We start from the raw sequence: 14,527 nt of genomic DNA, 5'->3' as shown, positions 1-14,527 counted from the left end.
TCCGTGGCCTTCCTGACAGCCCGGGCCGGGGGGGCACTCAAGCCTGCACCCGCCAGCCCCGGCCCCCGCAGCGGTGGCGGGAGGCAGCTCCATCCTCGGGGGCGCTCGGGACCCGGGCGGGATGCCCTCGGGGGCCGGAGGCGGGCCCGCAGCCGCAGGGACAGGCCTGGGCACCGCCCCGGCCGCCGCCGCAACCCGAGCCGGCGCGGAGGCGGAGGCGGGGGCTGAGGCTGGAGCAGAGCCGGGCGGGGCGCGCAGTCAGCGCTGCCGGGGCCCGGAGCGGCGAGAGGGCCGCAGCCATGAGCCGCCTGGGGAAGAAGGAGGAGGAGACCCTCATAGAGATGGCCTCGGCCACGGACGGTAGGTGGCCGGGCCAGGCCGCCCTGGGGCTATGCTGTGGGGAGGCTGCGGGCTGCGCTGTGGGGAGGCTGCTGCCCCGCCCTGCCCTGCCCAGCCCTGCCCCGTCCCGCCCGGCATCCCGCTGCTCTGCGCGCGCGGCTGGGCAAGTTCCCTCCGGCCCTGCCCTGCCCCTGGGGCTCCGGGAGGGTTTGGGATTGAGGTTGCCCCCCGCACACTGGGTGCGGGCCTGGTGGCTTCCTCCGGTCCTTCGGGGAGGTTTGGGTGCCAGGTGGCGGCGTAGCAGCTTACAACCGTGCTGGTGTGACCCGCTGCGTATGTCGCAGAAGTGCCCCGCGCCATGTGGGCTAAAAGAGGTGGCTGGGAAGATAGCCAGGCCTATTGACGCATCTCCGAATAGTCGGCGGGCAGTTCGGCCTCCCGGATGGGCTGGAGCAGGCTCACAGCTCGAGAGCGGGCACTGGGCGCAGGGTGGGTCCCAGAGTAGCTGGGATGGGCACCACTGCTGTGTGGTTCAGCCAGGCTAGCTGCTGGATTGGGCGTGGGGGAAAGAGGTGTGCGGGCCCAATCAGGCACGTGGACCAGCCCTGTGCTACTCATCTAGACCATTGGGCCAGATGAGTTTAATGCCCCCGCCCTAAAGGAACTGGTACGTCTTAGCCCTGCTAGCCCACGGGCACGGCCTCTCACCTGCGTCGTATACAGCTCGTATTTGACCCCAGGAGGATCATTATTTCTTCCGGCTCTCAGGGAAGTTTGTGCCTTCAGGGGGAGAACGGATCTAAAGCTTGAGGCATTTTGAGGAGATTCTTTAGTTAATCCGATTGTGACAATGATAGTCCCAGCACAGAGCTTTGACTCATCCCCACCTTCCTGTTGCGTAACATAAATAAACCACTAGAGGACTATTTATGTTTTAAACTAAGCATTTTTCTTCTTCTTCTTCTTTTTTTTTTGTAACACCCATCAACACGATGACCTTGTGAGGTCCCTTCCAGCCTTATGAATCTAACAGCCTTGATAAGGTTTTTGGGCCTCTCACTTCACATTATCTACATGCTTTCCGGTTTGAAACGTCTTTGACATTAACACAAGTGTCTTTAGTACATGACCAATAGTGTAAGATTTATGTTAAATAAACAAGAATGTATTCCTATACGGTCGGCAAAACAGAGTCTGTTTGTTAACTGATGGTCCAGACAGAAGGTAGGGCAGGGAGGTTCCTTGGACAGACATCATATTTGAGAGAAACCATTTTATCCTGGGACAAAGTGCAGCCATTCGGATGGCCACGTCTGTTGTCTGGGACGAATCCTAAGACGTTTGACACAAACAGTTCTGGGATGTTGCAAACCACATCTGAACAGCTGTGTCAGGATTGCAACATTGAATCAGTGGCAGAAAAGGGGCAGTATATTCAGCTGCTCATTAAACCTGAGGGTGATGTGTGTAAATGCCAATCCTGAGACTTTTCTGTTGCAGGACAAACACAGACACAACTTTTCCCAAGACAAATTCAATATCTGTTTTCAGCCTTAGGGACTATCTGGGACAGAGAGGCATGAACTGTTATGGGCAACAATGTACTTTATTGTTGACTCCTCACATGCTAGGAACAGATGCAAGAAACCCACGTAAAGTAGATTGTTGCCTGTAACAGGCTCATGACTCTCTGAACCAGTTAGTCTCGGAAATGCCTTGCCTCCAGACAAACACACCTTTGATTAGTCAGTCATCAGAAACAGTAAAATGTTGTATGTGAGATCATCCTCAATGTCATCTAAAAAGGAGGAACCAACCAAAGAGGAACCAATTGATCAGCTATGTAGGATCTCAAGAACTTCCTTTACCCAGTTCAGAAGGTTTTGATGCCAGTTACAGGTTTGTAGAACATAAAGTTAGAAGGGACCACTACGACCTGTAGTTTGACTGCTCTGGTTACAGAGACCACAAAACTTTCCCCAGAATTTGGGACAAAGCATGCCATTTAAAAGATATCTAATCTTATTGTAAAGTCTGTAGATAATTGTTTGATAGTTTGGCCTTCTGTGTGTTGGAATATAACAGCAAATGGTATTGAACTGAAAATTCACTGCGGTGCACTCTGTTGGTCCTTGGATTTAGGAAAGACCACGCACTTACCCAGAATATGCCCCTACCCAATCTCCAGGTAAAAAGTACTCATTAAATTCAGAGATGGCTTTCCCTAAGCTTTTGCTTATCCGATAAGACTTCTTTCCTATGTTTCAGAGAGTACATTATACCTGTAATACTAGCCTTGAAATTGCCAGGATCTAGTGGGTTCAAGGATGCATTATACATTTTAAAATTGACAGATGTTAGTTAGTTTAACTAATTTTGAAGCTAAATGGACTATAGTTACATTACAAAGTAGATATTGAGACGGAGAGCTCATGTGCACTTAAAGCGGTTTATGCAATTACATAATATTCAGCTAATCAATATTTTTTATGATGTAAATGGGAGTGACATTGTATTATATAGTTAAGTGAATTATAGACTTGCCTGATGTGCATGCAAGTGGAGTACCTTTCAGCAGGGGCTACTCTAAGTTATAATTCTGGTTGTTGCAATTTAAATACCACTTGGAATAAAGGCCACAGCCAATTTGAGTGTTTTGAAGTTAAATGAGCAGTTACTTTCACTGTAAAAGTATCTTACAGTGGCTAGTTCTTCTCTGGTATTCAAACAGCCTCCTAGTTAGCAGTGCATTTTCAGGAAAGTCTGAGTCATTATTTGCTAAGTGAATATGCCCAGACACTCCTAAAGCATGTCTAAAATGTCTTACACTTCAAACTGACCCATTCAGCTATGGGGGGGAGGGTGTTTCCTCCTAGTATGAGACTACATTTTCCTTATCATTAAAGGGAAAAGTTAATATTTCCAGAGTTTACAATAGCTATTTTGGAGAATGATGTCAGCTAAGTCAACTTTGTGAATTTAATTCTGTGGCATTTTTATGGAAATCTCTCTTGTTTTTTATTAGCCATAAACATGCAGTATAAAGAGATGTAGTATTACATTTGAGTTCCAATGAACAGAAAAAAATAATTGCAAGGAACTATACACACTGCAAATGTACTCACTCAAATTTGGATTGTGGTGAATCCATTCATTGTAGTAAGTTTTTCAAATACATGTGAACATTTCAAAGATGATTTTTCCATGTTAGGTTTTAATGCTGCCTAAACTCTTAGTGTTAAGCCATTTTTTTTTCCAAGAGAGTGTTAGTAAACTTGCACCATCACCTAGCCCCCGTATCAAATTTAGTAGTACTGTAGTTAAAGTCGTGGTATCTGCAGAAGTAATTTATTTTCCTAGAGAACAAACAGTTCTTAATTCATGTTCCAGCTTCATCTTCTGGTTGGCTGAGCACAATCAGAATATTCTTGCACTACTTCAAATCATTAATCAGTGCCCTCAAATGTTCTTTTATTGTTCTGTTAACTGGTGAAATAGTAGGATGGGAAACTGAGAGTTGAGCAATTGAGGTTATGTCAATTGTAAAAGTTGTAACAGTTTAACTTTAGAATTAATTTAAAAATAAGTTTTGTGCAGAATCTGGTGTAGACATTCATAATTTGATTTAAACATGGTTTTATCATTTGATTACAATTCAGTAAGAGTTCAAGTTAAATATGGTGTAAATAAAAATCAAGGTCTCCACACAACATTTTGGACCAATTTAACTACATTGCTTTAAGATCAAACTTATTTGAACCAGAACACATTTGAAGGTCTGAAAAAGCAGATGGAAAGATTATTTGAAAAAAATCCATTTGTTTTTTGTTTGTTTGTGAGAGAAGTGCTTAGGATAAAAAAAGTTCCTTGATAACAATCCAGCAAACATATCCATTCAGTTAAGTTTTATAAACAAAGGCTATATACATATGAGTCCCCAGAGAATTGTCCAATAAATCAAAGCCCCGTGTGGATACTTCTGAGAAAAAACCCGAGTAGAATTACCACCTGAACCTATTCTTTACCCAGGAAATAAAGAAACATTTTCATGTCTGCTTAGTATAGGTAGAGGTGGCAAAAGGAGAATTTGGCCTCTTTTTTACTTTTTTTCCCCTACAGATCACTTTCAGTTTTATTGTCCTTCCAGTTTAGAACACTGAATCACTAATATTTTCTCCTTGTGTGGTGTAGTACAGATCTTGGTCTATATTGCATCAATCTATTAATAAAAAGTTCAGCAGACCAAAAAAACATCCGACGTATAGCAGAAGTCAGGAAAAGTGGGTGATGGGGCATTTGTGGCAACAGTTTCACAGAGTTGACTGACTATTGCATTATAGTTTTGTACAGTGCCTAGGACAATAGAACTTTGATCTGTAATTTAATTGAATTCAGACAGATCATCATCATTATTGCTTGTTTCCTTTTGAGGCTGTAGGAAGACTTTCTGTGCTACAGTTGTTCAGATATCACAATGGCCTGAACCCAAAGGCCACATCCATGTGAGCAGGGAGATGTGGTTTGTGGCACCACGAACCATATTCAGTGAATGTTAAAATGTGCCATGCTGCAAATTTGCTACTGGGATTTCCTGGTAGCAAAATAACGCCCAGAAACAAAAGTGGCTCAAAGCACGCAAAACAGGCATGCACCAGCACAAGTCGAGGCTAGGCCATTCAGAGCAACACCCAGCTTCTGTGCTGACCAGGCTTCTGTGCTGGCCCTGTTGCTCCAGCACGCCATCAGGCCACCAGGTAAGACTGCTGAGGCCGGACAGGCGCTGGCCCCAGTCTCCACTTTCCCTAGCTGAAGAGCTGGGAGGAGCTGGGCACAAGGGCAGTTTGTCCATTGTGGGACAGTTTGTCCTGCAGTTAAATGCACATGCAGGGTTATGTGCTGAGGCAATTTGTGCTGCTGCAGGCGCACGCTCTTGCTCGTCTGGACACGGCCATAAGGTATATCCTACACATCTAACGGGTGGATTAGGAAGGTCAAGACAAGAGAAGACAAGGAGGAATACCTACAGTACATGCTACATTATATTTACCTAAGAGTTAATCGGATTTAACTCTTGTTTTATGATAGTGTTCTCTTCTGGAGCACTGAGGAAGACAGTGGTATATGGGAACAAAAGGTCACTTATGACAGGGAATTGTCATCCTGAAGTTTCTGTTTACGAGCTGAAGGTTTGAAGGCTGCTCTCTAAATCTACCTTGCAGGGAGCATGGAGCTCTCTTGCTTCCTGTTGTTGTGGTTTTATTGCAGAAGGGGCAGGCCTATGTTTTCCTGTGTGATGCATGAAGTTTTTAATGAAGGAATTTGAAGTTTACTTGAATATTAAGAATTAAAGGCAGGTCAGACATCTTTTGGGGAAATTTAGAATTTAGAACCAAAAGGAGATGTTTGTCGTTGGCTTGGAATATTTGTCTGGTATGGGCTGTGTTTCTGTATTTTTTTATAGAAAAATTTAATGACAACGCTAACAGAGTTGTGGAATATAACCCAAGGTCTTAGACCATCAGGAAACTGTTTTACAGTTCAGTGCCATGTTGCAGAACTGTATTGCCTTCTTCCCATACTTTTTACAGAACCTCCATAATCCAGAGGTATGCTTTGTATTCTGAATACAACAAGACAGCACTAAAAAAAGATAATGTATGGGCATGTTTTTACTACTTTGGCAGTGGTAGGGGGCACTACCATGAAACCGTGCCTTTCCCTGCACCTCCCCCTGCATATTAGATGCTGAAAAAATGTTATGTAGCTGCACTTGGTGCATACTCGTTACCTTTCTCAGGCTCAGGTGTGCTTATGAGTGTGTCATGCACATGCGCGTTTCTGCTCTAATGGCAACTGCATCATGCAGAAGGTGAGTGGGTGGAGCACTGTCCAATGCAGTGTAGACATGTCATATAGTGGGGGGGCAGGCAACCTTTTTGGCAGATATGCCACAAATTAATCCTGTACCCTCTCTGAGTGTTACCCTGTTTCCCTTCTCTGCCTGATCTGCTGCTCTGGCTTCTTCTCCCTACTCTGTGCTCCCAGCCCTGCCTTCTGCTCTGCTTTCTGCTTCTTTCCTTGCCCGGTGGCCTCATCTCCTGTATTGCTTTCTGATTCCTTCCCTGTCTGCTGCTGCCCTGCCTGTCCTCTCCCTGATCTGCCGTGTGCCACACACAGAGGCTGCCCATGCCACTGATGCTGCAGGTGGCTACCTTGTCTTATAGGATGTGTGGCCTGTGATAGCAAGGCAAGGAATTGATGTCCCAATAGGTTCCTCTCAGTTTTATGTTCCTAAAGATATATCATGAGAGTAACGTCCTAAATTCTAGGATTCTTATTTGTATTCCTTGTTTGACTTTTTTTCTCTAAAAAACAAATGCTAAAAACAGCTAGCAGTTTCTCAAACAGCACTTTTAAACACTGGATTCTAATAACTCATCAGCATTTCGAGACATGTTCTGGTGTGATTTTATCCAGAGTAAATTCTTTCTATTTCATCTGAATTGCTATGATTTCTGTGGGTGTAGCCAAGATCAGAATGTGAACCTCTTATTCAGTACCACAGTTATCTCAAATTACTTAAGTGATAGGTGTAATAATTTCTTGTCTATGTATAGAAACGCTGAACAGGACATCCTGTTCCTAGAAGATCTGAACTAGAGTATAAAGATTTATCAACCTGTAAGTTTAAAAAAATACTTTGTATGCACTGAAGTACAAGCCCTGGGCAGTTTATAAGCAATTTAAAAATGCTTAAAAAGAGATGACTTAGGAAAAGCCTCTTTAGAATCAGTAGTATTGTTATCTTTGGGTGGAATTAAGTTAACAGGAAAAGTGCTGTGTTGTTATGTGTGTCAAAGTAGTTGAACAACCTAAATTTAATTACATTACATATGTAATGTAACACATTTTGTCTAACTGAAAGGGAACCTGTATCTTAAGAGAAAACTCCAGTCTGGAATAGGAAAGTTTCATTTGGAACTAGATCCAGCACCTTGAATAACATTGGGCTTGTTTGGCTGCTTATAAGTAAGCGTCTTAGTGCTTCCAATGAGGAAATGGAAACTTTAGCTCTAGTTTACCACTGCACTTATGTATGGCTCTAATCCAAAAACTGCTTAATGTACCAATTGGAGGTGGTCCTTATAAAAGGAACTGGAATCTGTGACTCCCCACAGAGAAGCAGGTACCTTCTTAAATGACGTTTAAGAACACCCTTGTTCTCAGTGTCTCCCTGTAGGCTACCTTAGGAAACCCACAGCTAAGAGCGCTATTATTTTATGAGGCAGGGTTTCTGGTTCACAGGTAATTTAATTATTTTTCTATGAAAAAAATGCCTTCTGTCAAAGTCAGACCCAGAGCTCTCTCTCTCTTTTTCTCTCTTTCTCTTTTTATAATTTCTGTTGAGCCAGAACTTCCCAGACTCTGTACATCTTCAGAAAAATTGGCACTTTTGCGCCAGAGTACCACCATACACATTCACAAGAATGTCAGTTTGGTAGAGAAGCTGCAGGGTCTTCCACAATCTCCCTACTCTGGTGCAGAAATACAAGAGGTATAATTGCCCTAGGGATCCTGTTAGTTTTTGGGTCCCTAAGTCTTCGGGCAAACCTGCCAGGAACCTGGACCTTGTTCCTTTGGACCACTGCCCTGGAGAGAATTAATGTTTGCCAAACACACATTTTTGATTGAAAGGAGTTTGTTAAGAAGGCTTGTGACTTTAATACATCTTGCACACACACTTTTCTCTATCTGCATCTGGCTTCTAATACATTTTCTCCAGCCTCTGGTGTATTCTGGCAGAGGAAGACCTGTAGGCCTCTCTCAGACTATCCCTCCAAAGATCTTTGTATGAGTTTGCAGCATTCCACTTGGCCATACTTCTGTCGTACTTGGCTGTGACTTATACATAATTTCAAGGCAGCATTTTAATGGTGGAAATCTCACAGGAAAGGATGACACCTTTTTTCTGCCCTCTCTGGGGAAACCAGAATGAATTAGTCTCTACATGCATTGTGCTGGGACCTTTATGTTTGATAATAGGTATTACCTACACCACAGCTCACCACTGGCCATGTTATGCTTATCTTAATCATGAAGGCCATTCTTTCAAAGTCAGTGACATTGGGCAATGTCTATGCATGTGCTATGGTGACATAGCTCATCACTACAGCGATGTAGTGTCAGCAGGCATAAACCGTGATGCTGACACTACGTCACTGTAGTGCTGAGCTACCTTGTTACAGCACTTTGCTGTGGCAATGTAGCATCTAAAATAACTGCACAGCCAGGATGATGTAGTGATGGCTGTTACTGAGCCATCGTTTCAGTACTTCCAAAAGGAAGTACCAGATGATGGCGCAGTGACAACAGCGCCATAGGGGGCACATGTAGTTGGGCCCACTGTCTCATGTATGAGGTCTCTTACTGTTTACATATGCTAAAGTTTTAAAATTACTGTCCTTTTCCACATATCACACACCCCTAGAATAAGACATACACCTTGTTTTTGGAAAAGCAGAATGAAGAAAAAGAGATTTATCCAGAGTTGTGGCTGCACAGAGCAGTAACAGAGCCTAATCTTCAGCTCATTCGCCCTTCCTTTCCTGCATAACCAAAAGCGGAAACCTAAGCTGCTACTGGAGACTGGTCTCTGTGGGTGAACTTATGATTTTGAAATGAGCTAATAACATTCTGCAAGGCTGTGAAATAGGAGGAGAGAGACCAGGAGTAGCTAAAAGACAGCTAAATTCCCAGAAGAAAGGTTAGCTAGCTTAGTGGGACATCAAGATTAGTGGAACATCAAAAAGTAGAAATATCATTAACACTAGTTAAGTGAAAAACAATGAGCCATAAAATCAGCTGACTCCCTCAGCTACCTGAATAGAAATGAAAGCAGGGATCAAAGCAGGAATACAAATCAAAATGGTGTGCCTCTATGCCAGCCAGAAATTGGCTTCTCTGCTTAAGACATACACCCCAGTTTTGGGGGGTTGGTTTCATTAGAAAATGTGCATGTGGTATGCAGGTAAATATGGTGACTGCCAGTAAATTTGCAGTCTTTTAAATTTTGCTTGGATGAATGTCCCCATAAAGTGAATTACATGAACACGGATAAAATTTGTTCAGTCAAGAAGTAAAAAGTATTTTGTGATGTAAATACATTTGTTTTGAAGGGGGAAAAAAGAAAAGTACTTTGAAAAAAAACAGACTATAAATTATTGAGTCATGGAGCATGATTGTATCACACTTCATGATAGCTGGGGCAAACTGATTTCTGAATGTTGAATGATCAGAGGAGTATTTTCTATGAAGACCTGGCAAAAGTATCAGTAGCTGAAACTTGATTGCATAATGTATTTATTGTTCAGTTTCTAATAATGTAGGAATCTGTAAAAAATGTGATTTGTTTGTGGCTTGAGGTTTCTTTGAACTAGACTTAAGATTTGTTTTCATACTCACAAGACTTGAAGAATTTATCTGAAATCTACTAGTCAGGGGACTAAAGCTACTAGTCAGAATTAAAGTGTGATATTCCATCTCCTACTACAAGGCTTATCCTGACAGCTGTAGGAGAAAAGTGCATAGGATTTCTGCTCCTCTACCCCTGTTTCATCCTTATAGCTTTTATGAATGGGGTGTTTCCTCTGTCCCTGTTTTGAATCATTCTTCCTAGTACTTCGCTCCAGTACCTCCCTTTATTTTCTGCTCGTAGTTATCCCAAGATGAAATTGAGCTGGGTCTTGGAAGAGAGCAGAACTAAACTTAATAAGATTGAGAAGCAGTAGAAACAGACAAAATGGGCATGTCCCCATATATAGGGACATTTGTTTGCCACAGCAAAAATAGCAGCAACACAAATTTGTGCCACTGCTTTTTGCTGCTGCACGTGCCCCTGCATGTGGGGTTTGGTACGGGGTAAATTGTCCTGGGTGGGGTAGGGGAGGTTGGGGCCAGCACCTGTGCTGACCCAGGCCGACTTAGTTGGAGTCCTGGGTGCCTCCCGGAGCAGCAGTGATTCAGATCCAGCTGCTTGGAGACTGGCTGGCAGCTAGTCCATGGCTCTGGGTAGCCAGGCTAAGTTTCTGGTGGCACAGGCTGCTGCCATGTGCAGCGCATCACTTTTTTTCCCATAGCTTTTTTGACTTTGGGATCTTGTGGTGACACGTTTTGGTACTGTTCTGCAAATTAGCAGCACGGTGAACAGCTGTATGTGTGCCATGTGCAGTTTGCAGCACCTCAAACAGCTTTGAGGTGCTGCAGAGTGCACATACGTGCTCATCTGGACACGCATAATCTGTTTGTCTTGGTCTGCACTTGATTCAAATTTGTATAGTGGTCTTTGCAGTTATAATAGCTAGAAACCTGTTTTTCCAATGACAGCGTAGACATTGATGATGTTAACAGCATTAGTTCATTAATCCCTGAATTATGCTAGGAAAGCTTCCAGCATGTCATGGTTTATGATTTTATTGAAACTTCTGTTCATTCATTGTGAGCCACAGAAGAAAAACAATGTAACTTTAACATCTAGCTTTTCCATTAGAGAGTTCAAAAAAAAAAAAAAGGCTAGTAAGATCTCCACGATGTAAATTGTGCTTTGAAATTGTCAGTGAATGACAGTAATGGCCAAGCACAGCTAAGAGTGCAGTGCTATAAACATGTTCAGAATAAAGTTGCATTTGTTGTCATTATATTGTTGAAAGTTGTCATAGAGATGGTCTGAGCCTACACGTCATACTCTGCCAGGCTACCCCAGAGACTGGGGAGTATTCACGTATTAGAAGTTAGTTTCAGAAGAAAAAAAGAGCATGTGGAAGCTCACATGTATTCTTTTTTTGTTGAAAGTTTCCGGAGGTTTGGCACGATATTCTTCTGTGTACTTTGAAAGATTTTTCCTTCACTAATCGGTGTGAACTTTTTAAATTAAATCCTCTGAAGCCACGGACACATTGAATTTAAGCTGTTAGTTCAATATCTAATGAAACAATCGAGTGGGAGCTCTCTACAGTGAACAGGGTGGGGAAGGTTTCAGCTGAGTTCTCTTACCAAATATAGTCTCCTCCGTGCAGCTGAGTCATATGCTTACAGTGTATCTGGCACAGCTCTGGCAGTACTGTGTGTTAAAGAGCTCTGTTTGGAGTTTTTAAAAAAAAGTGAACATTCACAGGGAGAGCTATGCTGAGTTACTCCAGTTGGGAATCTGCCTTTTGTTTCAGGATGAAGTTATGTCATAAATAGCTGTGTTTTACAATCTAGCTAATGAGGCAGAGACCTGTGTTAGAAATACAAGTTAGTTAAAATCAAAATGTATCTGAAGATGAGAAGCCAAACTTTGCTGAAGCAATTTATATTCTACCTACGCTGTCTAGTATAGATAGCATTATAACTATGGCTTTTTCACTTTTAACCAGGCTGTTCAAAATTTTCTGAACCCAGTAAAGTTTACAAAAATGTTATCTTGGGTTCCTCCTTGAAATTTTTCTTTTCAGTTTGTTTGGTGTAGCATACAGTAACAACCTTCCAGATCTTCCTTTCCCCAGTAAAACAGCAGCAGCTACATTAGCAACGTGAACTTTCTACCAAAATACCTCAGATTGCAAACTCTCCATTACAGGGTTTGTGGCTTGGCTTCCCTGCAGTTTTCAAACACACTGGCCACTTACTGTTTCATTCCAGCACCTTACCCTATGTTCCTTTGGGCAAAAATTCACTCTTACTCTGAATCCTAGGGGAGGCCAACTGAACACTTACATCCCTGTAACTCCTCAGTTTAGATCTGAATAGGAAGGAAGTGGTACATAGAGATATATTGCATCCGCAAAGTTGTGGAGAGCTGAATTCCCTTTTGTGGTCTCTACTTCCCAGCTCTCTTCTGACAGCAAAATCGTGGTGCTTCTGTTTTAAGTTGAGCCTCTAGGACTGCAGAGGTGCCTCGGAGGATTTCACATTATTGCTGAAAACCCCCCAAACACTTTGATTTCACAGGGAAGAGCTGTTTCGAAACTCTCTGCATAAATCGTGTCATACTACTAAAATTTTTAACACACTGCCTTTCAAACCTCAAGCTAAATGCAGACCAGTTGGCATTAGTCAGCACACATTAGCCACAGGAAGCCAGGGTGAAGTGAGAGAGTGCCTTGGTATGCTCGCTCATGCAGAAAAACATGAGCAGTGAAATAAGCTATTCTAAATTAGCCTATTTCATTTGTCAGATATTCTTGGCCGTTTCCATTTTTTGTTGAAAAATTAGGCCACTGTCATAAAATGAAAGGACTACATCTGTGTATAAGAAGATTTGTAATATGCTTTAATGCAGGTGAAAATAAAGAGGGGACACTGCGAAAGTGCATTGTTAAAACAGTACTGAAATACCGTTGGCAAATGTAGCAAAAAGGAAGATCCCACCATTTTAATTATATTAAATATCTTTTAATGGAGAAGTTAGTCTTCCAAGAAGATGGAGGAATATGGTGTATTTGTTAAAGTAAATGTGTGATTAACACTGTATAAGTGACATTATGTGTGACACACAGAGGCTCTCTCTACGTGTTTATGTTGAGATGCTAAATAGCAATGCAGGAAGCATTTGTACTATCTGTTTTATTATCAAGTGGCTAGGTAATGTTTGTTGTATCATACAGTAACTTTCTAGTTAAAGTCGAATAACATTTCTCTCTTGTACGTTTGTGTGGATAAAAGGAAAGGAAATCTTCCTCTGACTAATGCCTTGGGGTTATGTCATAGATATAGCAAAGTCTCATAAAGATTTTAAATCAATGGTGTGTAAAACAAAGAGAATAATATGATTTAAAACAGTTATGTATAAGAAGTTGGGAGACATTTTTTGGAAATAATGATTAATGGTTTAGTTTCTGGGTACAATATTTTCACAGTCCTGTGTGCCTGTCTTTGAAAAATCTTCTGCAGGGCTAAGTACAGACATTTGGAGAGGTTATATTGGGTTCAAAATGGGTGCCTAATTTAACTTCTCTCATCCTGATGCTAACCTTACATTTACAGACCCGGTCTCAGTGACTGGCAGCCAATCTAAACCTGTAACTGTACAGGAGTTTCATGCATACAAAGTGGTCTAAATATGGTTTAAGATAAACCCGGATCTATGTAGTATCAGACTTACTTGATTTAGATCAAATCGGTGCATAGAATTTCTGTACACTTTCCCTGTGCAGCTCCAGGCTAGGAAAACGTAGACACTGGCCCTAGCCCTGGGGCTGCTCTTTTGCTGTATTCACTGCCCCACTCTTCTGTTCTTTTTGCCCCCCAACCTCTTCTTTCCCACCCCCATGAACCAGCCAGCCCTCTCAACCTCCATCCCACAAGCTGCCTTGGGTGCAGCCACTTTTATCAGCGTTGGCTGCTGCCGGAGCTGAGCAAGTAAGTTCTGGTGGGAGGAGAGGCAGGGGGATGGAGGGGACCCCACCCCACCCCACCCATAGGTCATGCCTGCCCCCGAACCCACCCATGGATCATGCTGGCTTCTCCAGGTTGTGCCAGCCCCACCCACCCCACCCATGGGTCACACTGGTTGTACCAGTCTCACCCACCATCCCTCATGCAGCACGCCTCCCTCCATCTCCTGGTGGACCCCTGATGTCCTCCAGTCTGCTGCACCCTCCTGCCCCCCCCCCCCAGCTAGCCTCCCCATCCTGACTTACCTGACTTAGGCTTTGTGTGCGGTGCTCAGAAATCACTTGAAGCCCTGAGTCAGAAATCTGCTACATTTAGGATTTGAATTTGACTGTTCAGCAACAGATGAGTCTCTGCACATTACAACAGCTGGTTCCAAATTTGTGAGAACCTGTTAAAGGTGCAGCCAGACATCTACCTTCCCCCAGTAAAACATCACATCAGTCACACTTATCAATAAAATAAATAATAATATTACTACATGATTTCAAATACATATGAATAACCTACCAATAAATAATGTTGAGATAGTCTTTGAGATTTTTCTGTGCTGGCTGACAGAATTGGAGGTTTCCCCTGAGATATCAGCTCTACTGTTTTCAAACAACAGTAAGTCTGCAGGACCAGGTGTGCCATGTTTTGAGTTTCAGCAGTATCAACCTGCTTTGGTTGTTCCTTGAGACTTGTCCTGATCTCTCTTCCTTCTGTAATGTTGATAAAGTGTTACCTATTCCTCTGCAAAATATGTCTGAGTGAT

At 42.9% G+C, this 14,527-nt stretch overlaps 1 protein-coding gene across 4 annotated transcripts in view; it reads left to right on the top strand.

Annotated features, from left to right (window-relative positions):
- The first annotated feature begins 213 nt into the window (after nt 1-213).
- The window catches only part of ANO5 (anoctamin 5), a 102,821-nt gene continuing 88,507 nt past the window's right edge, over nt 214-14,527 (top strand). For 2 of the 4 annotated variants that reach the window (XM_019477020.2, XM_014602389.3), the window contains exon 1: nt 215-360. In XM_019477020.2, the coding sequence (XP_019332565.1) occupies nt 300-360 (61 nt within the window). In that variant the 5' untranslated portion in view covers nt 215-299. Of the gene's footprint in view, nt 361-14,527 lie in introns of all 4 variants that reach the window. The other 2 variants (XM_019477019.2, XM_059722728.1) reach the window with 2 other exon arrangements.

Source organism: Alligator mississippiensis, chromosome 2, assembly GCF_030867095.1.
Source record: "Alligator mississippiensis isolate rAllMis1 chromosome 2, rAllMis1, whole genome shotgun sequence".
In the NCBI taxonomy this organism is placed as follows: domain Eukaryota; kingdom Metazoa; phylum Chordata; order Crocodylia; family Alligatoridae; genus Alligator; species Alligator mississippiensis.
This window is presented reverse-complemented; position numbering and strand designations above follow the sequence as displayed.